Source organism: Phocoena phocoena, chromosome 11 (genome assembly GCF_963924675.1).
Source record: "Phocoena phocoena chromosome 11, mPhoPho1.1, whole genome shotgun sequence".
Taxonomy (NCBI): Eukaryota; Metazoa; Chordata; class Mammalia; order Artiodactyla; family Phocoenidae; genus Phocoena; species Phocoena phocoena.
Window position 1 is genome coordinate 10126135 of NC_089229.1, and position 27702 is coordinate 10153836.

Sequence of the window (27702 nt, forward strand, 5' to 3'; positions counted from 1 at the left end):
GTGGTGTGAGTGCCCCACCCCCGCCAGCCCCCCTCAGCCTTGACCTTCAGCCTTGGCTGTCACCTGCCTGTGCCCACGCAGACGGATGGAAGCTCTGGTTCCCAGGCTCCGCGGGCCAGGGACACCTCTCCTCTTTAGGCCTCCCCAAATCAGAGCCTGAGGGTGTGCAGAGGCGGCCGCCAGGCCCGCCTGCCCCACGGTGGAGGGTGAGGGAGAGCCCCACTTGCCAGAGGAGGGGATGAGACCCAGAGAGGGCAGGGGGCTCGGGCACCGTCACACAGCAAGTGACCAGGGCCAAAGCGTGCCCGCAGGTCTGTGCGACTCCAGGGTTTGTGCTGTCCCGTCTCTGGGCGGGCGGCAGCGGGCGTAGGAGCCTCAGCTCCTGGGCTGCAGGTCTGAGGGGCTCAGGGTAGAGAGGGGGCCTGAGAACAGTGACGAGCCGTGGGTGACTTCCGCCTGCAGGGAGGGTCTGGGGGTGGTCACTGCACAGCTCGAGCCCAATAGGGTGGGCACTGTCCAGTGTAGGCAGGTGGGAGGGCAGGGGTCCCCCAGAGCTAGGGGTCCCTGCTGGCCTGGGAAAGGCTCTTCCTTGAAGAGGGGGTGACCCAGGAGAGTGGCCATCCACGCGTGCCCACCGGTCCGCGGCTCAGAGGGGTAAATAATTGAAGCGCAGGTCACACGAACCCGCCCGCGTCACAGAATGCCTTCCCCACCGGGTCTGGTTACGCCCCAGATCGCATTCTGACATCCCTGGCTGGTGAATAATTAAGCTGCCACCTCCTCCTTGGCCAGCCCTCCATCTCTGGGTCCCGCTCTGCAGCCTCCTTCACAGCCCGCTGAGCAGTGGGCGTTGGAGGGTACCGACCCCCGGTGCTCCCAGGCCTGCTAGTGCCACCAGCCTTCTACTCAGCGCCCGGGTGCGCCCACTCCATGGCCCCCGAGATGGACCAGTTCTACAGGTCCACCATGGCCATCTACAAGGTGAGTGTGTGCATGGCCCAGGCCCCGGCTGCCGCCCCCGCTCCCAGGGCTTGAAGGTCGGCCAGCTCTGGAGGACAGAGAGTGAGCATAGCAGCAGCTTGTTCCAAGAAAGAAGGCCTAGAACCAGGCTGGGCTGAGCAGTGGGCATGGGGGTGGGGGTCCCTGGGGGCAGTCGGCCACTCCAGCCCCAACCTGAGGCTCCCAGAGCACGGGTTCAGCCAGTGAGTGACAGGACTGCTGAGACAGACTCCCCAACACTGGGTGAGCCAGGACAGCGCCCAGGGTGGCCTTAGCTGGGAGCAGGGGGCCCGCCCGAAGAGCCACCTGGCCGCCCCAGGGTAGGGGAGTCTCTCTTTGTCTCTTTCTCTCTGTGTCTCCCTGTCTGTCTCTCTCTGGTTTCTGAGCCCCTCACTCAAACTTCCTACTCGACTCCAGGGGGGTTGCTGCGGTCTCCATAGACATTTACTGAGCACCTACTGTGTGCAGGACCCTTTCAACATGTAAACCTCACAACACCCTATCTTTGAGGTAGAAAATAATCACCCCATTTGATAGATAAGAAAACTGAGGCCAGAGAGGCTGAGCAGCTAGTTCAAAGTCACCAAGGGAAGAAGAGGGGCTGCTGAGATTTGAATCAAGACCCAAGTCTAAGTCCTCTACACAGGGTGCTCTCCAGCTGGCCATGGCCTGCGGCGGCCCAAGGGACTCGGCCACAGCCTTGCTCCCCAGGGGCTCTTCTTTGAGCAGGGCAAGGTCTGCCCTTGCCCCTGAGGTGGCTGAGCTCAAGGCAGCGTTGAGCCACGCCCAGCTGGGCGCTGTGACAGGCCACAGGCTTCAGCCAGTGGGAGGAGAACCTTCCAGGCACAAGTTCCTGCTGGGCAGGTGGTGATCTGGAGCCGGCCAAGGGGACCCCGGTCTGGATCCTGGCCTCTGAGGTCCTTGCAGCCGAGAGCCAGAATTCTGGGTGACTCCAGGTTTCTAGGCGGGCTCCCCTGAGTCAGGCTTCTCACTGGCGTTGGGGGTGCCCTGATCCTGAGGCCCATCATTCCGTCTTCCTCTCCCCATCTCTACCCTCCCACCACCCTTGGACTCCAGAGCATCATGGAGCAGTTCAACCCCGCCCTGGAGAACCTGGTGTACCTGGGGAACAACTACCTCCGGGCCTTCCACGGTGAGTGCCAGGCCCTGCAGGCTCTCAAAACCCCAACGACACACACTTCTCTGTCACCCTGATGCCGCCACTGAGCCCACTGCCATACCCAGGCCACCTCTGCACCCCCAGCCTGGCGCCCTGACCTGCCCCCCTTCCAGCCACCTACAGCCAGACCTCACCACTCGCTCAGCGCCTGTGCAAACAGCTCCCATCTCCCCCATTTCCCAGCCGCTGCCCCACCCCCAGAGCTAATCAGCAGACGGTTGTGAGCCACCTGCCGGATGGACAAGCCAGGGACACACCCAGAGCTGAGTGTCACCCGATCCCTCCCCTCACAGCAGTGACCTCAGCCCATGCCACCCCCAGCCCCACTAGATGCCTCACAACACACCCGCCCACGCCCTCCTGGGCACACACAGATGCCTGCACCCCGCCCCCTCCCAGACAGACACAGGCCGAGGCCCTGTGCTGGGGGCAGCTGCCCTGCGCCCTGCCCCGCAGGGAGAGCCCATCCCCCGCTTTTTCACCCCCCCTCCTCCACGCCCCTCCTCTGGCCGATGCCCCCTCTCCACACACGCCGCCCAGGGCACCCCGTCCCTCTCACACACACCTACACCAGAGCCCGAGGCATCGCCTCCACACTCTCTCCTGCCCGAAGGAGAGGCCTCCAGAAGTGGGGAGGGGCACATGGAGGAGGCGTCTGGGGCTGGACGCGTCCCTCTCTCCACGCAGCTCTGTCTGAGGCGGCAGAAGTGTACTTCAACGCCATCCAGAAGATTGGGGAGCAGGCCCTGCAGAGCTCCACCTCGCAGATTCTGGGTGAGGCACGCCTCTTCCCCTCCATCTCCCCCACCATTCTTCTTAGGCCTGGGGGACACTCCTCCTAGCCCCCCTCCCCCCGCCCGGCCTCCCCCTGTGTTCCAGGCTCCGGGCCCCCCTCTGCCTGCCTCCCTGGTGCCTCCCCTCAGGCCCAGGACCGGCCTTGCCCCCCATTCTCAGGTCCCAGAGAGGGTTCCTTTTACAGTCTGGCCCTTCCAGGAAGTTCCCCCCAAAGACAGAGGTCTTGCAGCCCAAGGCCCAGAGCCCAGACTCTTGTCTGGAGCCAGGGACCCTCCGCTCCCCTCCCTGCAGGACTTTGCCACGGCTAGGACAGGTGCTGCCAGAGGTCCTGAGTCGTATGGGGAACCCCTGGAAATTGATCCCCAAATCCAGCCTTGGGCAGGCCCTTCTGACAGCTGCTGGTGGGAAGAGGGTGGGCAGGGTAGGTCCCCGCACTGAAGCTGCTGCTCTCCGTGCCTCCAGGTGAGATCTTGGTGCAGATGTCCGACACCCAGCGGCACTTGAACTCTGACCTGGAGGTGGTGGTGAGTCCCAGACCCCACAGCCTGGAGGGGTCACTTGGGAGAGTGGGCTGCGTTCTATGGGGGACGAGGGCCTCCACACCCTTCCTCAGAGAGGACTTTAGTGACATGACAACTGCGGCTGCCCTTCTGGGCACCTGCCAGGGCCCAGCTCTGCTGGGCACATGTACCTGCACATCTTGTTCAAGCTCCAGCAACCTGGGAGGCAGGTGCCATTTCTATCCCCATTTGACAGAGGAGGAAACTGAGTCTCAGGGATCTAGCCACTCGCCCAAGATTCCAGAGTGAGTGGAGGAGCCAGGAAGCGAAAGGACCGTCCCCCACGTGCATCAGGCCCTGCCCCTACCTGCCTCCCCAGGGAGCAGCCAGTGATCTGACCTTACACACCTAGGAGAAAACCCTTCTACGGCCCTGCCACCTGCAGAACTAAACCCGGCCCCTCGGTAAGGGGTTCCAAGTCCTGCTGAGCCAGCAGCCTCCCTGGCACCCCCAGTCACAGCCCAGCCAGCCGGAAGAGCTGCCCTCTGCAGACACGCCTGGCATCCCCACCATGGGCTGCTGTCACGCTGTTCTCTCAGCCTAGGACCCACCCACCCCCACCCCTGGTGGCCAGCACAGTCACCCCCTCCTCCAGGAAGCCTCCCCTGACTCCTGGGCAAGTTCAGTCTCTCCTCCCTCTGGACTTCAACAGATGCTTCTATCCATTCTTAGCAAGTAGTGGTGAAGAAAACCAGCTCTGCAGCCAGAGCACCTGGGTTCAAAGCCCAGCTCCACCAGTTACTGGCTTTGTGACCTTGGACAAGCTACTTAACCTCTATGGCTCAGTGTATCTGTCTGTGAAATGGAGATAATCATAATAACTGCCTTGCAGGATTCTTGTGAGCATTAATTGTATTAATAAGTATAAACTATTGGCCTTGGCACCTGTAGCCTTCTATGTACCTTAGCGATGATCATTAGAAGCAGAATTTACCCCCATCTCTATCCCTGCCAAGGCTGGAAGCTGTGCCAGGGCTGGGACACGGTCTTCTCTGTAACTCCAGGGCCTGGGACAGGGACCTGGCACCAAGCAGGGCTTCACTGACTGGGAAGGAAAGAATAAGCTTTGAAAAGGGAGTGGGGCTGGGCCAGAGGGAGAGGACCTTCCAGAGGTTGCCGTGGGCTGAGCATGTGCAGAGCATGACATCAGGCAGAAGAGAGCTGGGGATGGGAGGCAGGCAGAGAGGGAAAGGTGGGCGGGGCTGGCTGCGAGGAACCTTGGAAAGTTCGGAAGGAAATTTCAACTAATCGTGGAAGTGCGCGGTTCTCAAACGTGTGTGTGGGAAACCACTGGAGGTCTGGATACTCTTTGGGGACACCATAAAATACTCATCAGTTTGGTAACCATGTTGAAATGGGGAACAAATTCACCAGCAGAAAACGTGCATCCACTACACTCGATAAAACCAGGACCCTGGGTTCCTCTCCTAGGCACTTTGAGGCTTAGCACTAAGCCCGTGCCACCTCCTGGGGCTTGGGCGGGGAGTTACAGAGCATGGGTCACGCTGGCAGCCTGCAACTTCCTGTCCTTGTGTCTGATGGCTCTCCATGTCACCTGTGGCACACCTGGGCTGGACGCAGACGAGTGTCACCCAGGCCTGCTCTGTAAGGAGAGCTGCCCTCTTTGGGTACCAGTGTCTTGGCTGTGACAACAGGGCAGGGCCCTTGGCCAGAGCCATACTGGGCCGAACACACCAGAGGCCACCTCCCCCTTGGGCTCATTCATTCGACAACTATTTACTGCCCTGTGCCAGGTACTGCTATGGGTACTGGGGATACAGCCCCCTGCTCTGCCCAAGGGGGAACCAGACAAAACCCAGGACAAGTAAGTGAGTACAGATGTGATGTGTTAGATGCAAAATAAGCTATGGAGAAAAATAGACCAGGGAAGGGGGGTAGGAAGTATTGGAGGGATGCAATTTTTAACAGATGTGCTCGAGATGAAAGGCACTAGAAAGGTGACATTGAGAAGAGGCCTGATGGAGGTGGGGAGTGAGTGGGAGACACCTGCAAAAAGAGTGTCCTGGGCAGAGGGATCGGCACATGGGAAGGCTTGAGGAGGCCCACGTGGCCGGAGTGGAGGCAGCGAAGGCCAGTGTGGAGATGACCAGCCGCTAAAGGGGCCGGGCCTTGAGGGCATTGTCGGAACTCCGGCCATGCCTCTGAGTGTATTGAGCAAAGGAATGACAGGATCTGACTCAAGTTTGGTTTTCAAAAACCAAAGCTTTTTTATTGTAAACTAAAATACAGGCATAGAAAGTGTCACTGAACAAATTCGAGCTTAATGAATCATTACAAGGCAAACCACCTCTGAAACTCCCACCCGGGTCAGGAACTTTGCCAGCCTTTCCTGGAGCCCTTCTACATGCCCCCATCAAATCACAGACCCCCTCTTCCTCCAAAAGGGACCACTGGTCCGACACTGCCTTGTGTTTCTTCGTAATTGATCACCCAGTTGTATGTCCCTGGATGCTAGCATTTGTCTTGCTCTCTCTCTTTTTAAATATGTCTTTGAGTCTCTTTTAATCTACTGGCCCCCCCTCCATCCCTTTCTTTTCCTTACCATTTATCTGTTGAAGGGCCTGGGACCTTTTGACCTGTTGGTTTTCCAAACATCCTCATGCAGCTCAGCTTGTTCCTCTGTCCTCTGGACCCAGAAGCTTGATCAGACTCAGGTTCCATCCGTTTGGCAAGACTAGAGTGGGTGCTGGCTTCTTCCATCAGGAGGCTTGTGGCTCCTGCCGCCTTGTGACGATAACAGCAATGGAGGCTGTGTGTCCGCACCCACTCATACATGGGAGTTACGAGATGCTGTTATTCTGCTCTTTCACTTATGAACTGGAATATTTCTCTAAAGAGACGTTTCTTCTTATGTGCTATTTTTTACCCAGTGGCACGCTTCTTATGGGAAAGACAGGATAAAGGCTTATTCCCGCCTTGTCAGCTTCCAAGATCATGAATTTTCTCCCTGCCATCCTCTGAAGGTGACCGGTTAGCTTTATTTTTTTTACTAGTACCATCACTATAATATTTTTTAGTATCATATTTTTTAGTATCTAGTCAAGTCTCATAGATCTAAACATATTTGTTGTGTTTTACTCCTTTGCCATCATTATTTCACTGAAGTTGAAAATGTCCCCGCTTTGACCAGCAGAAGCCTCTTCAGTCTGGCGCACAAGTTCTTTGGCGTAACTCTCATGGTTTGGACAGTCTCCTTGCCATCCAGCCTGACAAGATGTTCTGCCCTCATCTGGTACTTTGCTGCTCTGCACATACAATCAGCCATCTCCCCATGAAGCCCTGTTTTTATTCTTTGCTTTTAGTGGAAAGTGGTATTTCAAGACCATAATCTGGGCACTAGGGGTGTCCATTGGGTTGATTGTTGCTCCTAGGCTTTTTCAGTGGCCAGTGTTATACATACATACATACATACACATGTGCATATAATAGATATGCTACATATGCCTAAATACATAGATATATGCCTAGATACATACATATATACGTAGATACATACACACATACATACATACATTTGTACAAACATATATATACACATACATACGTGACAATATATATATAGAACACTTCATAAATTCATACTGATACTTCCAATTCAGATTCAGCACTAGATTTTTACTTAACCTCTTCCCTATTCCACCAGTATCTCTTTTGTTCCACATCAAGAATCCTAATTCTTGGGAATTCCCTGGTGGTCCAATGGTTAGGACTCCATGCTTTCGCTGCCATGGGTGCGGGTTCAATCCCTGGTAAGGGAACTAAGATCCTGCAAGCCGTGCCGCGCAGCCCCCCAAAAAAAAAAAAAAGTCCTGATTCTTAAGGATACAGAGAATGAAAGAATAAGAAGATCCCATAGTTACCGTTTGTTTATCTCATGTTACATATACACAACAGTCTCTGAATAATGATAGTAATTCTACCACCACCAATATGATTTCTGAGAACTGTTAAAATCTGTTTAACGTTTGCTCTCCCCAGCATCTCCCCACTTTCAAAATACAGGCATGCTTTGGAGATATTGTGGGTTCTGTTCCAGACCATTGCAAAAAAGCAAATATCACAATAAAGAGAGTCACACAAATTTTTTGGTTTCCCAGTGGATATAAGTTATGTCTACACTATACTGTAGTCTATTAAGTGTACAATAACATTATGTCAAAAAACAATGTTCATACCTTAATTTAAAAGTACTTTATTGCCAAAAAATGCTAACCATCATGTAAGCCTTCTGCAAGTCGTAATGTTTTGCGATAGTAACATCAAAGATCACTGATCACAGACCACCATAACAGATTATGACAATAATAAAAGTCTGAGCTACTGCGAGAATTACTAAAATGTGACACAGACACAAAGTAAGCAAATGCTGCTGGAAAAATGGCACCGATAGACTTGCTCGACGTAAAGTTGCCACAAATCTTCAGTGTGTGAAAAACGGAGTATCTGCAGCTGCGCTTTGTCTACACTGTCAGGACCCAGAGGTGCTGCGCCTTGCTTGCTCCCCTTTCACCCTCATTGATCTTTGTTTACAAGTAACTACATATTTAATGTTCACCTCAAACCACGTGTCCATGTCTTGCTCGTCGCTTTGGCCTTGTTCTGATTGTCCCCACAGGAAGGGCTCGTGTGAACAATGTTCTCTGAGTTCTGACACCAAGATAACAGCTTGTTCTCCTTATACTTGAAAGTCAGATTTGCTGGATATAAAATTCTTGGCTCAAATTTCATTCCTTCCTCCCTCCCTTCCTTCCTTCCTTCTTTCTCTTTCTTTCTTTCTTTCTCTTTTCTTTCTTTTTCTTTCATCTTGAATGTTGCTGTTGAAAAGTCTGATAATCTATTTCTTCCATTGTAAATCACTTGCTTTTTTTGCCTTAGATGCCCAATTTTTTTCTTTTTCTTAAATCTAGTAACTTTTCCAGACTATTTCTTGATATTGGTCAGTCTGGGACAATATTCTTAGTTATGTGGTATCCTCTTTCAATATGTAGTTTGAAATCTTTCTCTTTTTTTAATTTCAGGAAACTTGTCTGGAGTTACAATTTTTAGACTTTTTTTTTTTGTTCTCTTTCTCTGCGTTTCTTCTTCAGGGACTCTTATTATCTGTGTGTTAGACCTTCATAGCCTATCTTCAATATTTGTCTCTTCCTCTTGGCTGAATGGAGCCCGTATTGTCATATGGATGAGACTGGAGTTTGGGGGAGGATCTGGGCTGGGACATACATCTGGGAGGCATCAGCCAGTGGACTGCATGAGCTCACCAAGGGAGTGGTGTAGATAGAGAAGGGAAGAGGCCCATGGCTGAGCCCCTGGGGCAACTCAACCTTCGTGGACCAGGGAGATGAGGGACACTGAGCAAAGGACAGAGAAGAGGCAGCTGGGGCGTGTGAAGAAAACAAGGAGAGGGTGGTGGGCTGGAAGCTGAGGGAGGAACTTGTCTCAGGAGGAGCGAGTGGCCAACTGTGTCCAATGATGATGAAGGGGCAAGTTGGGTGAGTCCTGAGAATTGATCATGGGGCTTAGCGAGGTGCCGTCTCGGTGATTTTGAGAACAACACTCTTTCTGGCGTGGTGGGGCAGGAGCCTGATGGAGGGTGTTCAAGAGCAAATGGGAAGAAAGGAGCTGGGGTCAGCCCACAGAGACAATTCTTCCAAAGGGATTTTCCTGAATCAAAAGCAAAAGGATTTCTCAAGTTACTGGAATAACTCGATACATAGAACTTGCAGTGCATGTTCTCAGCAGGGGGTCTGCTCTCAGCTTCTGTACTGAGGGGCTCACAGGACCCCGCTAATGGAGCGTGTCCCAGGGGGAGGGGAGCAGGGCACGGCAGCCTCTGTTCTGACTTGCTGGGAATTCCTCAGCCTGCCCTGGATTTGGTGACTTCGTTGTTTCAGAAGCCACCGGCTAGTTATAGGCAGTCCTGTGGTTCCCCCACAGCGAGAGTTCAAAGTTCTCTTCAAGTATCAACATCTTATTAGATCAGTTTCTTCGGGAGCTTGACAATGACTTTCCATTAACCCACTGATGCCTGGGCCCCGTCTGATTGGGGCGTCCTGGGTCTGTGTTTTCTATGCTGTTGGCGATCACAGCCAAGCCCTGGTAATGAGAAGAATTACAATCCACCTGTCCTGCTCTAATGCATGTTTCCGTGGCGTGACATAGTCCCTATGCGACTAGAGGCAGGAGCCGTACCCTATGACGTGGAAGTGGCTTGTTCATAAGTGAGGTTTCCTAGGCAAAGGGAGGGGAAAGTTAGGATTTAGGAAGAAGGGTAAAGCCCCCAGCTTGTCTGCCGCACTGACAGCAATAGCCCTTCAGGCTGTATTTTTTTTTTTTTTTTTTTTTTTGTAGTACGCGGGCCTCTCACTATTGTGGCCTCTCCCGTTGCGGAGCACAGGCTCCGGACGCGCAGGCTCAGCGGCCATGGCTCACGGGCCCAGCCGCTCCGCGGCATGTGGGATCTTCCCGGACCGGGGCACAAACCCGTGTCCCCTGCATCAGCAGGTGGACTCTCAACCACTGCGCCACCAAGGAAGCCCCAGGCTGTATTTTAAGAACATTTTAAAAGAGCTCCTGCACCCAGGCCTCCCTGGGGAGGACAAGCACTCCCAGCCTCCCGGGGCTCTCAGCTGGGGTGGGTGTCGCAGCCTCCCATTTCCACCATCATGACAGCCCCACCTCCTCCTGAATCACCTCAACAAGCCAGCTCTGCAGTAATTCAGGTGTTGCCAGTGCGTCCATTCTATCGGTTTTGTGCATTTTTAATATTTTCCGCGGCCTCAGGCGTGGTTCAAGTTCATCTCTCCAGGTACCATTCACCGTCTCTATTAGTGCTCTGGTTGCCACGTTGCCTGGGTTTTGAGCATCAGTCCCAACCCTGCATCTTCCATAAGCCCTGTTGTTTAATTGGGCGATTTGGCAGGATGTGGCAGTTTTCAGGAACATATGTCCTGTGTTGGAGCAGAACCTTGAACCGGGAGGTCCCGCAGGTATCGGTCAGGAAGGCTCACTTCCTTACTGCCTGGATCCAGCAGAAAAGGGCCCCCATGGGGCAGAAATGGGGACTCAGAGGCTTGTAACACTGATCCCGTGCCACCCCCCAAAACACACACTGGCAGCCACACTCAGGGGTTTAAGGCCCGGCTCGTCCTGAGGGGGCCACACCCAAGCTCCCTTATAGACCAGCAGTTAGCAAGGTTTCAGAAACAACTGTGGAAGAAAAACTGAGAACTTTTATAATTTACTGGTCTTTCCCGACGACCAGCATTCCTTTTCCTGAGGGACAGAGCTCCCAGAGCACAGCTTGGGGATCCCTGTGGCAGGAGCCAGGATCCACCCAGGGTTCTTTTTTTTGTTTTTAAAGTCTTTATTGAATTTGTTACAATATTGCTTCTGTTTTATGCTTTGGTTTTTTGGCCGCGAGGCATGTGGGATCTTAGCTCCCCGACCAGGGACCGAACCTGCAACGCCCTGCATTGGAAGGCGAAGTCTTAACGACTGGACCGCCAGGGAAATCCCCCACCGAGGGTTCTTGAGCAGGGACTCCTGAGGGGAAAGGCCAGGCACACAGAGAAGGCTGAGCAGAGTTGGAAGTGTCCCCAGAGGCGGCAGCAGGATGGGAGATGCTCCTCTTTGCAAAGAGTACAGATGGAAGGATTTAGGTCTGATGTCTTAACAACAGGGAGTGACCCAGGGAGCACTGATGGGGGACACAGGGGAGCATGCCAGCTGGCCACCAAGGCCCACAGAATCAAGCTCATTGGGTTCTAGGGCTGGACCTTAGGGACCATCTGGGCAAAACTTTCCCATTAAAGATGGGGAAACTGAGGCCCAGGGAGGGGCAGCAACTCATCCAAAGTTACAGGGCAAATTGGAGGCAGAACCAAAACGGCTAGAACGAAGCTTTTCTGAGCCTGAGCCCAATAGCCTTCCTGGTCCTCCTGGCCACCCAAGTGGTCAGCCACCTCCTTCTCACCTGTCACGGGAACCTGCCACCCCAGTGAAGCCCTCAACAGTTGTGAGCTCTTTTGCTGGGCCAGGCCCAGCCCACAGTGCTGGGGACACAGAGATGGGACAGACCTGGTTCATGCTGCCCGTACAAACAGGCTATGACCAGGGGCCCGGCAAGAAAATCCATCTTATGGCTGGAGGAGCGAACAATGAACAAACAAGTTGTACACATGCCAGAAACAAAATGAGAGAGCGATGAATTCTGCCTGAGGAGTCAGGGGGGCCTCCCAGCAGAGGGGGCAGCGAAGCTGGTATTTGAAGACTGGTAGGAAATTCCAGGCATAATCAAGGCACAGACTGAGACTAAGAACCGGAAGATGTCGACACATTTATGGAGGATGTGTTTCAAGCCAGGGACTGCACTAAATGTTTTGTATGTTTAACCATTTAATCCTCCATCCAAATAGGTGCTCTTGTTTTACCCATCTCTCTGATGATTGGCGAGGTGCCTGGTGTGTTAGGAATGCAGTGGGCAATGTATTGGAGTGAGCAGTGCAAGGAACTCTGGGGCCTGGGGATGATAGGGCCGCCCTGATCACCCCCACCCTGCACTCCACACAGGTGCAGACATTCCATGGAGACCTGCTGCAGCACATGGAGAAGAACACCAAGCTGGACATGCAGTTCATCAAAGTGAGTCTGGCCACGCATCCTGGCCCCACAGCCCATCACCAGCAGGACCGTCTCTCCCCTTTTGAGGGATGGGCACACTGAGGCCAGTGCTGGGCATTGACTGGCCCCAGGTTATACATGTTCCCAGCTGAGTCCCTGCCCCTGTCCAGTACTCTGGCCCATAAGCCAGGTGCCTTGAGCTCTTTGACACGGGGGTCTCCCTCCTCTCTCCACCCCATCCAAGGACAGCCGCCAGCACTACGAGATGGAGTACCGCCACCGAGCCGCCAACCTGGAGAAGTGCATGTCCCAGCTGTGGCGTATGGAGCGCAAGAGGGACAAGAATGCACGAGAGATGAAGGTGCAGGGGCTGGGGGCGACACGGGGCTCCGAGGGGACCCCCAACACCCGCTGGAGCTCTCCCACCCAGCACCGGCCCAACTCCAGGAGCGTGTCCTGCCCCACCCTGTGTGGCAAGCATAGCTGGAGAGGTCAGCCAGCCCCTGGCGGGTGGGCATCACTGTCTCAGGGACACCCTCAGCGCCGCTCCTTGTCCTGTCGCTGCCTGGCCCTCCCCACACTCCCCTGGCCTCCTTGCTTCTCCTACTTCGTTGAGAAAACCTGAGGCCCTCAGAATCCACCAGCAGCCCCGCCCCCCTCCCCCTCCCTCCTGCCCCCTGGCTAAGGCCAGCCCCTCCTCCCGAGCTCAGGGCCCCATCCTTGGCCTCTGCCTCCAAGACCTCTATCTCCTTTCCTGCCTCCTCTTCTGGCTCCTTTAATAAGCTCATATCTCTCCTCTTTGAAATCTTCGCTCCCAAGTAGGGGGTTATTAATCAATTAATTTGCATTTTCATTAAACCAACTCTCTCACTTCTGTGCTTGGCCCTGTGCCAGAAGGATGGCTCCGACACCAGTCCTACCTGGGAGAAGTGCCCGGGCCAGAGGGCAGGCAGAACCCAGGCTCGTCAGGATGAGGATACACATGAGAGGGCAGGCCCAGAAGCCAGGGCAGGCTGGGTGCTCAGGGGAGGCTTCCGAGAGGAGGTGGCTGGTTCAGGAAGGAGAGAGAGGCTTCAGACAGCTGGCACTCGTGGGAGTGGGATGAGGGACACACCCCCTGCCTCCAGCCAGAATCCCCTTTTCCCCCAGGAGAGCGTGAACCGGCTGCATGCACAGATGCAGGCCTTCGTGTCTGAGAGTCAGCGGGCAGCTGAGCTGGAAGAGAAGCGGCGCTACCGCTTCCTGGCTGAGAAGCACCTTCTGCTTTCCAACACCTTCCTGCAGTTTTTTGGCCGGGTGAGCTGGGGCTGGGGGACAGCTAAATGAAGCCTTCTGGGGGCTGTGCTCTCTGTGAGCTGGCTGTGTGTGGGAATTCCCCTCCCTTCCTCCCCATTCCCTTCTTTCCTTCCACCCTGGAGATATTTATTTTACTTATTTACTCTCTCCATCTATTTCTTTATCCGTATCATCACATATTCATTCATTTATTGTCATGATTTTTTAAAATTCTCACATTCACTAATTCCTGCATTTATTCATTCATGTATGGACCATTTATTTTTTCATTCCTGTTTACATACACTCACTATTCACAAAATCATTAACTCATAGGTTTATTCAATTACTGTCTATGAATTTTCTCATGGTATTTAAATCTTCTATGGTCTTGCTTTGTCTGATCTGCTGGACTATTGTATTTCTAGTGGATTTTGCTTTCTGCATTTAGCTGCCATGTTGTTTAGTGCTGTGGGGTTTATGACTTGACTATTACACCTTCTCTGTAAATATTGCCATTTATGTATATATCTCATAATCCAGTCTGATACTTTTAATTCCACTTTGACATTAATATTGCCCTTCCTACTTTCTCTTTTCTTATCTTTAAGTGTTTTATGTTACAAAGATATAGCTCAGTTTTGACTTTTGACCAGTCTGACAGTCTATGTCTTCCACTAGGAGAATTCAGTTCATTCCCGTTTAACCGAACAACTGATATACCTGCCCTATTCTTTCTGGATAACTTGAGTTAACTGTATTTACTTTGTCGTTTCCTCTTTTTCTCCCATTCTTGTTCTCATCAGTTTGATAAAATATACATTCCTCTGTCAACTTTAACAATATAATAGCCAGTTATTCTACCAGCAAAAGCAAGCTTATTCAGGAACAGTCAGAGGAACTGCAACTCAAGTTACCTGAAGTATGGCAGACCACGCGCAAATCCAGAGAACAGGGACTGACAGCTTGTTTTATGGGGAAACGAGAGGAGTTGGGAGGGGCTGTAATAACCAAAGAGTCCATTGGAGGAAGCTGGGAGTCCAAAGTATGGAGGTTTCTCATTGGTTGGGCTGCTACAGTCTGATTGGCTGGGCTGTCACAGGGGTGGGGGTTGGGGGAGAAGTTTTCTTCTGCTGCTGGATAACAAAGTAGGCACCAACTGCCTGTGGGAGATGTGGGCTTGCTTCTCTTCCTTCTTGGAATAATTGAGGCTACGTAGCAGGGTATGTGAGCTCCCCCTACAGGCCTGCCCCTACCCCAATTTTAGCTGAGAGTCATTTAATTTATTTAATTCCACATCCTTCTCCCGTTTATTATTTTGGAAAGCCTATTGTTCTTTTCATCTCTGCTCATGGTGACCTCACTCTGTGACCCTCATCATCATATATATTTGTCTATTATGTTTTTCAAAAAATAATGCCCACCCCCACACACACACACTACTTGGTCCTTTGCTTCCCTCACCCCATAAGGGGAGACCTTGAGAAGGATTTTCCTGCCCTCCCTGATGCTCTAAGATGAGGCTTGTAAAGTCTGTACTCCTCTTCTCATCCTTCCAAACCACCACCTCTTGGTTTTGCCAAGAAACTTAAGGACTTTTAGTTCCAGACCCTCACTAGTCACTTCTTTGCACCATGGCCCTTCTATTTCAAGGATCCGTACTTAGATACATGTATTACCACGGCCAGTGCACCACCATCGTCCACTAACATTTCACCACACATAGGATCAGATACAATGCTTACCACTGTTTTCAATCCTTTTCACCTTCCACTGTCTTGAGGTTTCTGTTTTGATTAATTGGCATGGCTGGAGAACTTGCAGGAGTGTTTTCTGCATATAAACTGTCGGAATCCTTGCATCTCTGCAAACGTCTCACTTTTACCCTGCGGGTGAGGGCATATTGGCTGGTTGAAGGAGCTGCAGCCTTTTTTTTCTCATGGTCCAAGATGATTTGCCCCTGTTTTCTAGTGCTCGGTGTTGTAGATGCTAAGTCAAGTGCTGGTCTGTCTGCTTTCCCTTTTAAGTAACAGGCTCTTTCTCTATGGATGTTTCGAGATTTTCTTTGTGTCCTTGCGACTCAGGGACTTGTCCCGGTACCACCTAGATGAGCGCCTGTCGGTGGCCCTTCAGCCTGCAGGCTCAAGTCTTTCTTCAGGTCTGGGGAGCTATTTCCTCTTCTGTTTCTTTAATTATCATCTCTCTGCCATCATTACCTTTTCTCTTGCTGGAACTCCAATCATTTGAGCCTCCACATCTATGACCATCTTCTCCCCCACCATGTCTATTTCATTTCTTCTTAGTATTTTGAGATGTTTCTCCTCCTTGATCTGCAAGCGTCTGATTCTGTTCTCAACAGGACTGTCCTCTCTCTCTCTTTTTTTTTAAACATCTTTATTGGAGTATAATTGCTTTACAGTGGTGTGTTAGGTTCTGCTTTATAACAAAGTGAATCAGCTATATATATACATATGTTCCCATATCTCCTCCCTCTTGCGTCTCCCTCCCTCCCTCCCTATCCCACCCCGGACTGTTCATCTGTTCAATTTTAAATCTTAACATCATGCTTTGTCTGGGTAAGAAGGTCTTTGTTTTGCAGTAAGTACCCTTATCAAGTCCTTGTTAAGCTTGTCACTCCCTCCTCTCAGCTGCCAGGGTGGTTTGCTGTGTTCTCCTTGCTGACCACTGGGTCCTCCACTAAGTGCCTTGTTTCTCTCCTTTGCCTCCTCATGGTCCTGTTCCCACCCTGGGTTGAGTTGAACTGCGAGGGCTCAGGCAGTGGTGCTGGCAAATGTGGGGGGGGGCAGGAGAATGGAGCAATCTCTACCCAGTGGGACCCCACTCTGCCCCAGGTCTTCCTTTTGCAAGCATCAGCTGTCACTCAGCCTCTCATGTGGAGAACCACAGCAGACAGGGCTTCTAGGGAAGGTTGTACAGGTTGTGTACTGCACAAGGAAGCCTGGCTGAGAGTAGAGCTATGCTCTGCTCTCCAAGCTGAACATACTGGTGCAGACCGTGTTTGCCTGAAGAAAGGAGCATCATTACCTTTGCCATCCTCTAAAGAAGCCATCCTCTAAAGAAGATGTGATATATATATATATATACACACACACACACACACACACACACACACACACACACACACACAATGGAATATTACTCAGACATAAAAAATGAAATAATGCCATTTGCAGCAACATGGATGGACCTAGAGATTATTATATTAAGTGAAATAAGTCAAAGACAAATATCATATGTTCGTTTGTATCATTTTTTGATTCCACATATATATATCATATGATATATGATATATGTCATATCATATATGTGGAATCTAAAAAATGATACAAATGAACTTATTTACAAAACAGAAATAAACTCACAGACATAGAAACAAACTTATAGTTACCAAAGGCGATAGCGGAGGGTGGGGGGAGAGTTAAATTAGGAGTTTGGGATTAACATATGCACACTGCTATATATAAAAAAGGTAAACAACAAGGCCCTAATATATAGCACAGGGAACTATACTCAATATCTTGTAATAACCTATAATGGAAAAGAATCTGAAAAAGAAGGTATATGTGTGTGTGTGAATCACTTTGCTAACACAACATTGTAAATTAACTATACTTCAATTTTTAAAAATTTATCAAGAAGGGCTTCCCTGGTGGCGCAGTGGTTGAGAGCCTGCCTGCCGATGCAGGGCACACGGGTTCGTGCCCCGGTCCGGGAAGATCCCACATGCCGCGGAGCGGCTGGGCCCGTGAGCCGTGGCCGCTGAGCCTGTGCGTCCAGAGCCTGTGCTCCGCAACGGGAGAGGCCACAACAGCGAGAGGCCCGTGTACCGCAAAAAAAAAAAAAAAAAAATTATCAAGAAAATTAAAAAAAAAAAGAGGCCATTCTCTCACCAAATGTGTAGCCACCAGGCTGTGTCCATCCAGACAGAACATCTGTTTCTAAATTACAAAGAAGGACCTTAGGGGCTAGCAGCTGCCCAAGCCTATGGATGGCTGGAACTCAGGAAAGCCAGCAGCCCCTCTCAGCGCACACTCAGGAGGGACACTTGATGTTGCCCTACCCAAGTGTCTCTGTGACTGCACTGCTTGGGCCCCTGAGCCCTGTTGCCTTGCAGATCCTCAGGCCCCGAGCCCACTGGTGGTCAAAGTTCTGTCCTGCCTTCTGTGAAAGTCCAACAGGGGCCAAAGCCTCCCAATCACCCTTCTTGCATGTGGACTTGCCCACCTCCCTGGCCTGGCCCAGCTGTTGACCCCTCTGGGGAGGGGGATGATGGAATCTGCAGGAGGGGAGGGGCCAGGGCTGTTGGGAAACCATCCTTCCATCATTCCCTAAAAATCCTTGCATTTTTCCAATGTCATTTGTTCATTCATTCATTTATTGAACACAGAGTCTTTGAGCCCAGATGACATATCAGGCTCTGGTTCTATTTGGTATCTGAGAGAGACCCACCCAGCCAGCCAGCCTCTCTTTCCTGATGCCACAAACATGGGCCCCGCTGCCCCTCCCCCAGCCTCATTGCTCTTTCCATTACTTTCTATTTCTTTGTAGTCTTGTTTAGTTTCTATATCCATTTCTTTGTATTCTTGTTCAGTTTCCCAAATACTGTGCCCTGGCTGCAAATTCTGGCAAGTGATTTCATTTCTGAGTCTCATTTCCTTATCTGGAAAAGGAGGGAAATAATCACCCCTGCGGAAGGTTGGTGCGATGGTGGAGCCTGGCCTATGCAGGAGCCCAGCGGGATTAGGTCCTCCTGCCCCTGCTCTCTCCCCTCCAAAGACGAAAACAAAGGCTCCCATTCAGGAGACCCGAGTGCTTGCCGTCAGCTGCCCCCAACAGCCGGCAGCCGCCTCCCGCCTCCCCACCTCGGGGTCCTTACCTTGCCAGGTCCTCCCTGAGTCTCTGTTTCTGATCCCAGGGACCCTCTGGTGCAGAGCAGAGGTGGGAGACGTGGCCGGATCCAGTGACTGATCCCAGCCCCGGCTGACATTCTCCCACTCTCACCGCCGCACCCAGCCCCGGGCTCAGGACTCGGCCTTCTCCCACCCTACCCCACCCCCACCTAGTGATCCTTCAGGGAGGAGCTGCTGCTTCTTCCTTTAAGCAGTTATACTGAGATATAATTCACACACCATGAAATTCACCCATTTAAAGTGTGCAATTCAACGGTGTAGTATAGGAACTTCCGTGGTGGTCCGGTGGGTAAGACTCCACGCTCCCAATGCAGGGGGCCCGTGTTCAATTCCTGGTCAGGGAACTAGATCCCACATGCTGCAACTAAAAGATCCCACATGCTGCAAGTAAGACCTGGCACAGCCAAAATAAATAAATATATTTTTTAAAGTGGTGTAGTATATTCACAGAGTTGTACATCCATTGCCTCAAGTCAACTTTAGAACATTTCATTACTGTTAAAAAAAAAAAAAAATCAGTACTCCTTCGCGGTCATTCCTTGAGCCTCCCGTTCCCCCTTGCTCTACGCCGTCACTAATCTACTTTCTGTCTCTATAGATTTGCCTCTTCTGGTAATTTCATATGAAGGGAATCATACAATACGTGGTCCTTTGTGACTGGTTTCTTTCCCTGAACGTCATGTTTTCCAAGTTCATCAGTGTTGGAGCATGTATCCGTACACCATTCCTTTTTATCGCCAAATAGGATTCCATCATCGGGATGTGCCACATTTACTTACTCATTCATCAATTGATGGACACCTGGCTTGTTTCTACCGTTTGGCTATTATGAATGGTGCTGCTATGGGTATCCACGTAAAAGTTTTTCCGTGGACGTGTGTTTTCATTTCTCATGGGTATATAGGAGTGGAATTGCTGGATTGTATGGTAACTCTATGTTTAACTGTTTGAGGAACTTCCACACTCCTTCACCATTTTACATTCCCACTACCAGTTTATGAGGTTTCCAATTTCTCCACATCCTTGCCAATACTTGTGACTGTCTGTCTTTTTGATTCTAGCCATCCTAGTGAGTGTGGAGTGGTATCTCATTATGGTTTTGATTTGCATTTCCCTGGTGGCTGAGTACCTTTTCCTGTACTCACTGGCCGTGTGTACATCTTCTTTGGAAGGAAACTCCTTTCCGCCTGTATCTTGAACAGTTAGCCTCCAACGTTAAGAGGAGAGCTGACTCCTCCGTTGGCTGCCTCCTGCTGAGTGATCGCCCCCTCAGGAGGGAGCTGTGGATTGAATGAACCAGACTTCCCCTAGGTACGGGGGAATAGGTAGCATGTTGTCTGACCCAGCTGGGCTTTAGGACATACACGATCTAACTCCTAAGACAGTGAAGCATAAATATTTACCTGTTAAGTATATCTGTACGCCGAGTGCACAAGATTTAAAGAGCTCTTAAGTGCCTGAGCACAGTAAGGTGTCTTTCTCATCTGCCTCCAATAATCGGTCCTTGCTTAGTCCAAGTCTAGTCAATAACACGCCTTTCTACCTCACCGTCAGCTTCTCTGGGTTTATCGCAGTTGTGTAAGTATACCTCTAGGATAAATGCCTAGAAATGGGATTGGTGAGTCCAGGGATATAAGCATTGGCTGTACCAATTTACACTTCCACCAGCGATGGCAGAGATTCCCTGTTTCCTTGACAACAGTATGCGGGCAAACTTTTTGATTTTTGGTAATCAAAAAGATAAAAATGGTATCTCAGTGTAGTTTTACACTTGTTACGCTTGTCTTATAAGTGAGATTGACATCTCTTCATGTTTCAGAGCCATTTGATTTTCTTTACTGTGACAGGTCAGTATCTTTTCCTCCATTTTTCTTATGAATTTGTAGGAGCTCTTTATATGTTACTGAAATTAGCCCTTTCACAGTGATGAGTTGCAAATTATTTTCCCAGTTTGTTCTTTATCATTTGATTTTGCTAATTGTGAATTTTGCCGTGGTAAAAAACTTATTTTTATTTAGTCAAATTTATCAGTCTTTTATAGTTTAGGGGGTTTGTATCATACTTAGAATGGCTTTTCTTTTTTTAATATTTTTCTTACATGATTAATTTAATTTAAAAATTTTTGACTGCGTTGGGTCTTCATTGCTGCATGCAGGCTTTCTCTAGTTGCGCCGAGCAGGGGCTACTCTTCGTTGCGGTGCGCGGGCTTCTCATTGCGGTGGCTTCTCTTGTTGCAGAGCACGGGCTCTAGGCGCACAGCCTTCAGTAGTTGCGGCACGCAGGCTCAGTAGTTGTGGCTCACAGGCTCTAGAGTGCAGGCTCAGTAGTTGTGGTGCACAGGCTTAGTTGCTCCACGGCACGTGGGATCTACCCAGACCAGGGATCAAACCTGTGTCCCCTGCATTAGTAGGCAGGTTTTTAACCACTGAGCCACCAGGGAAGTCCCAGAATGGCTTTTCCACTCTGTAAATATTTTTAACATTCTCCCCTGGTCTCCTCTATGTTTCTTGCCAACCACTGGCTAAACTGCCTAAAGGCAGGGCTGAGGGGAGCCAGTGAAGTTGAGTGCCGTCCAGGCCAAGACTCAGTGCTGAGGCCATTACTCCGAGAACCCCCTAGCACCCTGGCAGGCACTTTCAAATTGGACAAAAACCCTTTTTTAAATACGATAAGCAAAACTTAATGGTCTCACTTTGCTTACTGCCTCTGAAACAAGCGCACAAAGGCCTTTGGAGTTTTGTCTTTGTGCTGTTTTGCTAATTAACTATGCAAGGCAACAGAGGGGGCAGCCACCTAGCCACCAACTGAACTAACTAGCTGCTCCTGTGACTTGAGGCACTGAGGCTTTCTGTTTTGCTGCCTGAGATCAAATTTTCAGCAGCTGGGCCAGACTGAAGGGAAACATCATGGAAATGTAGTCACAGGAAGCTTCCTCAAGACAGACGAGTACAGGCCACTCCATTGCTTACTGGATGAGAGACCTCGAGCCAGTCATTAACTGCTCTGACCCTCAGCATCTTCTTCTATGAAATGGAGATAATAATGGCACCTACCTCGCAGGGCTGCTGGGAGAATCGAATAGGATAATGGAGGTAAAGTCTTTAACACTGGGCCTGGTACAGAGTAAATGCTCAGCAAAGGGAAGCTTTTATTATTCCTAAGGTGACAGTCCTGAACTTGGCCTTGAGGGAGCGAGTATTGGAGTAGAAAATGGAGAGACACTGATAACTGGAGAGCAGAGTGTTTTGATTGTACCTAGGATGACCTGAGCGACAACACAGAGAGGTCAATGCCACTGAAAGAAGTTTTATTACATATCACACTTCCCAAGAGAAAGGGTCATGACACACTGCGCAGGGCCACGTGGGAGTAGTACTGGGGGTTGGTCAAGAGGCAGAAGGAGCCAGGGGAAAGCATGGCCCAGAACCTTTGTTATGGTTTCCATGGGAAGGGTTGGGCAAAGAAGGGTAAGCAAGTTTAAGTAAGTTTAGGATTGGACGGTTTGAATAATTTCAGTGGGCTCTGGGCTATAGGGGTTATTCTAATTGTCTGGTACCTGGCTTGGGTGATTTAGGGCAGGGGAAACTTTGGTTTGGTGTGTGAATTAGAAGGAGGTGATTGGGGATATGGGTTTTGGGCTGGTTGGTTTGCATATGAAAGGTGTGCTCCAAGCAAACTGTTTACTATCTCTAGGAATTATCTGGCCCTGTGAGGTGCAGTCTTTTCAGATTGACAAGGCCCCACGATGTCAAAGCATCATAAAGTACAGAAAATTAAAAACATGATTAATACACACAGCAGGTCTAACGTTTAAAACCTTCCCACCCTAAGTTATTATGGACTATGTGGTCAGCGGCTGAGTTTCCTGTCCTTGAAGGTATTCAGGCAGAGTTAGATGCCCGTGTATTGGGGATACTAGAAAAGGGATGCTTACGTAAACTAAACGGATAGACTGGAAAAACTATTTGGATGTCTTCTTTTAGAAAACTACTCAAACTGGCTTAAACAGAAAAGGTGTTTATTATTTTAGTCACTGGGAAGTTCAAGGGTTTCAGGTACAGTTGGATCCAGGAGCACACAAGATGTCATCAGAAATCTGCCACTGTCTGTTGCTTAGTTGAAGTGCCTATGCCAGCTTCGCTCTATCCATTTAGCAAACCCCGTGAGGTGAGAGAATATATTTTTCCAGATGGTTCCAGGGTAAGTTCTGGGACTGGGTTCTTTGGTAACAGTTTTTGGGTAGGTGCACATACCTGACTCCATCTCTGTAGCCAAGCCTGGACTGCACCCTTACCCCTGCATCAGACAGTGGGAGAGCCCCCGTCAAAGCCCAAGACTGAGAGATGGGTCAGGGGAAACTCCTCCAGGAAAAGTGAGGGGCCTTTGACAAAAGACCGGGAGGGCTGGCCAGTGGGTGAACCCAAAGTGACCACAGCGATCTTTGGTTCCTTCCAGCTGGAAAGTCCGGTCATCCTCAGCTTGCAGGGCCCGAGTTCCCGGGTCTAGGATGCCAGTTTTGAGTCCCCGGGATTCTGGGGTCTGCTTGGATCTCGCTGACCCCCGTGTCCCCACCCGGCCAGGCCCGGGGGATGCTCCAGAACCGCGTGCTGCTGTGGAAGGAGCAGTCAGAGGCCAGCCGCAGTCCGTCGCGCGCCCACTCCCCGGGCCTGCTGGGCTCCTTGCTGGGGCCGCCCTACCCCTCGGGCCGCCTGACGCCCACCCGCCTGGACATGGTGAGGCCCTGGGCGCCCCCGCCGCCGCCGTTCGCGCCCCCGCCGCCGTTCGCGCCCCCGCCGCCCCCGGCACCCTCCGCGGGGCCCTGGGGCCTGAGGCCCTCCGCCTGGAGCCTCCTTCCCCCGAGGGTCCCGTCCTTCGAAGCGCCCCTCGGCCGGCCCTTCCACCCCGGCACGACCTCGGCGCCCCCGTGGTTGCTCGGCCGCAGGCCAGAGAACCCCTACGCCGCCGACGCCTGGGACTGGGGGTGGGGGCTGGACTAGGGCGCCGCGGCCCCGCCCCTCCCCGCCCCACCCTCCCCTGCCCGTCTCCCCTCGCAGCCCCAGAGGCCTCTGGGAGAGTTCGGCTCCCCACGCAGCCGGCACGGCTCCGGCTCCCACGGCCCCGAGCCCACTGAGGCGAGATACGCGTCCCAGCTGGAGCCAGACCGCCGGTCCCTGCCCCGGACGCCGTCCGCCTGTGAGTACCCCCGGCGCCCGAAGCGCAGAGGGAGGGCCAGGTACCCAGGTTGGGGACCCGGGGCCGGGAAGAGGAACCGAGATTGCGCTGCAGCAGGAGGGATCGAGGGTAGACGCCAGGGAGAACTTCCCACCCACGTGCCGCGGCGCTCTCCTGCCCCTCGGCAGCCTCGCTCTACAGCATCAGCACTGAGCGCTCGCGCTCCAACTCTTTCGGCGAGCGCCCGGGCTGCAGGGGCGGCGGCGGCGCCCGGCGAGTCCGCGCCCTGGTCTCCCATTCGGAGGGCGCCAACCACACGCTGCTGCGTTTCTCGGCCGGAGACGTTGTGGAGGTGCTGGTACCGGAGGCCCAGAATGGCTGGCTCTATGGCAAGCTGGAGGGCTCATCCACGTGAGTAGGAGCCTCGGGGCGCAGGGTGGGTTGGAAGGAGGACCGGAAAGCCTGGACTTCAGCTGCAACTGAGTCTTCCAGGATGGAGGCTGTCCCTGGGCCTTCGAACAACCCATCCCCCATCCCCCATCCCCTCCTCGTCCCACACCCGTTTCCTCATCCATTCAACGAGGGTAGGAAGAGTCTCTTTATCAAGTTCAGGGTGGTGGCCCTTGAGAGGGTGGTAGAGGATGGGGAATGGGAAGGTTCTCTCACAAGTGGGAACAATACAGAAACCCTATTGCTTGAGCACCTACTTTGCGCTTTACACTAAGAGAGGGGGCAGCTTGCCTTCCACCCTGAGGGAGTCCGCCAAGCTCTGACGGAGGGAATGGACAGAGAGGGGGGCCAGGCGCAGGGCCGGTGCTGGGACCTTGCAAGCTGAGTGTGCTCACCTCCTTGCAGTCAGGCGCAGTGGAAATCCTTAAAGAACATAAACGGGCTGCTTTTGACACCATGAGTAGAAGGGGGAGGCTAGGGAGTACACTGCAGTCGCGGTAAGCCTGGAGGAAAGCAGGGATCACTCTTTCTGCCAAAGAAAAAGGGGAAGGTGGGAGCTTGCTGGAGCCGGGCAATGTCCCCCACGGGCTTTATGGGCAAGAGACTGTGTGGTGCCCACGCCCACTCACGCTAAGGAGAGAGGAATGAACGAGGACAAGAAGAGGGGACGAATGAATGGAGCATCGACAGGGAAGTCAGCAAGTGCACGTGAGGGCGCTTGCCGAGATGGTCATGTGATTAGTAGACGGACAGGTGGAGGATGGATGAGGGCGTAATGGGGTGAGCAGGTGGATGCGTGCTCCTGTGAGCAGATAGGTAGATGGAAGGGGGCATGGGAGGATGCACGGATGTGGGGTGCATGTATCGATTAATGGGTGACTGGAGAGGTGTGTGGGTGGGTTGATAGAGAGGCGGGCAGGTGGGCAAGTGCTGATGGTTGGGTTAGTGGATTGGTGGTCCTTGAGTGGTTGCCCACATGGATCATGGATGGGTGATGCATGGATGGGATGACGTGTAGATAGATGGGTGGATGGCAGGTGACCGCATGGATCAGGAATGGAAAGAGGAGCCGGTGGGTAGAGACGCGACTAAGAACACGAGTAGTGGAAAAAACACCTGCTTTGCAGACCCGCATCAGAGGGCAGAGCAGGGTGCCTCCCTGAAAGTCCCCAAAACAGGTGTGTAGCAAACCTCCTGGGGACCTGATTATAAAACCACCCAGATCTGAGCTCTCAAACCGCGTTCCTGGGACATCGTTATTCTTTCTGTGACTCAGGGAAAACAATGGCAAGTTTCATCAGTAGGCACTTTATGGTGAAGACAGAAGTAAAACGTTCTGAAACGGTTTTACTCTGTCAGTTTGACTTGAAATAGCTTCCAGTTACCTATAGGTGAGAATGTTATTGATCGGGTTTGGGGATCTAAGGTGGCTGTTTGGAGAACACTTTCCCAGATGTTCTGCAAGAGTCTAATGGGTTCCGTGGAGTCCGAAAAGGCTAAGGAACATGGATCACAGTGCCTCTCCCTCAACCCTGGCTGCTCTGAAGATGCAGTAATGAGCCTCCAGCCAGACAAAGACTCCAAGAGCAGGGTGGCTGGGGTCACCGGGACCAGAGGGCCTATGGTGGAGGGCTGGTAGCCAGGCACCCCCGGCTCTGGTTCCCCATCCTCTGGGCTCCTACAGCTGCCTTTGGTCCCCCCAACCGGTCCCCTTTGCCTCACCCTTGTAATCATGTCTGTGGATACAATGCTTTCCTTCTCGGATCTCCAGTTCCTCCTCTCTAAGGCGCCCCAGCCCCTGGTGGGACATGAGGCTGGATGAGTGAATTTGAATGTCAGGAAAGACCTCCTTCAGAGGATGAAATGAGTTACTCTTAGAGCCAGGCCTGGCACACAGCAGTGCCCAGTAATCATCTGCTCCTCTTAGAAACGGTATTTTGACCACCATTGTCGGGCTTTTTGCTTCCACCCCACAGGAGCGGCTGGTTCCCCGAGGCCTATGTGAAGCCTCTGGAGGAGCTGCCCATGAATCCCATGAATGCCTTGAACCCCGTGACCTCCATGAATCCCACGAACCCCTTGAACCCAGTGACGTCCATGAACCCCATGAGCCCTATGAATGAGCTGCCTTCCAGGTACCGCTGTGGTCAGAGATGGGGCAGGGGCGGGGACTCCAGTGGGGGGTGGCCCCAGCCACCAGGAAGGGCATCTCTGAGCTGCAGTCCGGAGTTAGCCCAACCTCCTTCAGCTCCTGGAGAAAGGGCACCCCCATCTCTCTACGTGTGAAGGTCATGTGTCCATCCCTCTGCCTCCTCTCAGGACTGCCTTCAAGCCAAGTCTCCTTTCACCCAGGGGCAAGGGAGGAGGATGTAGGATGCTCAGGAGCCCAGCAGATGGGGTGGGGGTGGGGGGTTGCAGCAGGGCCTGACCCCTGACCCCCTTCCCGTCCCTCCTTTCTCTGGGCTCAGGTCCTACCCACTCCGGGGCAGCCACAGCCTTGATGACCTCCTGGACCGGCCAGGCAACTCCACAGCATCCTCAGACTACTGGGATGGCCAGTCCCGCTCCCGAACCCCGAGCCGGGTCCCGAGCCGCACCCCCAGCCCCGCATCTACACCCTTGCCTGGCAGCCGCCGAAGTAGCATGGGCAGCATGGGGGTGGCCAGTGACATCAAGGTGAGCCCCCTCCCCCAGTCTGCCCTCAACCCTGGGGTGGTCCGGTGGGCAGGAAGACTGGAGACCAGGTAACCCTCCCTGCCCTGCCATTGGCTCTCTCCAGCCTCAGTCTGCCCATCTGTGCCGGGAGGGGTGGGATGGGCTTCTGAGTCTGGGGTGGAGGGTGGGGGGAACGCATTCCTCTAGTGGATGGGAGCCCTGGGCTCCTGCTGGGAGCACTGGAAAAGGCCTCCCCTGGGGGCGGTGTTAGCCCTGGGAGATGGCACTTTGGCCCAGAGGCTCCTCAAGTCTGAAACTCACAGCATTTTGGGTTTCGGAAGGCTGGACCTCATTTCCCAGAAGCCTGGTGCTGCAGGGGCCTCTGGTCCAGTCCTCTGCCCTGCTGGATTGGGGAGTGGGGGGTGGGGCAGGGGCTCTCTTGCTCTTTCCCCCCCAAACCTGGCCCTCCCTCCCCGCTCACTGCAGAAACTCATGTCCTGGGAGCAGCAACCCCCAGAGCTCTTCCCTCGGTGAGTCCTTGAGTGAGGGTCAGAGGGGGCCGGGCTCAGCAGAGGGCTGTGGAGGGGAGACAAATGTGGGCGTGAGTGGAGGTGAACCGACGGGGACAGGAGGTAGGGGGGACACCTGGCTCAGATGCCCAGCTGCCTTCCCTGGATCCACAGCCAGCTGGGGACCTGGGCCCCTCTTACCCCCTCCTCTCCCCCAACAGGGGCACAAACCCCTTTGCCACCGTAAAGCTGCGTCCCACTGTCACCAATGACCGCTCAGCGCCCCTCATCCACTGAGGTGCCTTCCTCCACCAGGGGTCTGAGGTCGTCCCCCCGACACCTGCCTGGGGGCTGCCCAGAGCTGGCAGCAGCAGAAGCAGCAGCAGTGGATCCAAGGAGCCGGGGCCCTGGTACCGGGGCAGCTGCCCTTCCCCAGACCACGCCCCAGCCTGAGCAGTTCCAAAGGCACCGGCCTGGGGTCTGCGGACTTCAAAATAAAGCAGCCGGAAGTGGGGGACAGAACCATTTCTTCCCCT

General features: G+C 52.7%; 1 protein-coding gene across 1 annotated transcript; it reads left to right on the forward strand.

The window, feature by feature from the left end:
* The first annotated feature begins 930 nt into the window (after positions 1–930).
* On the forward strand, positions 931–27463 carry BAIAP2L2 (BAR/IMD domain containing adaptor protein 2 like 2). The gene is made up of 14 exons (XM_065888130.1): positions 931–981; positions 2077–2152; positions 2867–2953; positions 3437–3498; positions 12124–12195; positions 12419–12535; positions 13324–13470; positions 22961–23113; positions 23435–23573; positions 23741–23963; positions 25979–26137; positions 26471–26678; positions 27144–27187; positions 27388–27463. The coding sequence occupies exons 1-14, from the start codon at positions 931–933 to the stop codon at positions 27461–27463; spliced, it is 1614 nt and encodes a 537-aa protein (XP_065744202.1).
* Positions 27464–27702: the final 239 nt, after the last annotated feature.

Coding starts and splice junctions, on each gene's coding strand:
- BAIAP2L2 (XM_065888130.1), top strand. CDS start 931: ATGGCCCCCGAGATGGACCAGTTCTACAGGTCCACCATGGCCATCTAC. Junction 26,679..27,143: donor GGGTGGCCAGTGACATCAAG/GTGAGCCCCCTC, acceptor CGCTCACTGCAG/AAACTCATGTCCTGGGAGCA. Junction 27,188..27,387: donor CCCCCAGAGCTCTTCCCTCG/GTGAGTCCTTGA, acceptor CTCCCCCAACAG/GGGCACAAACCCCTTTGCCA.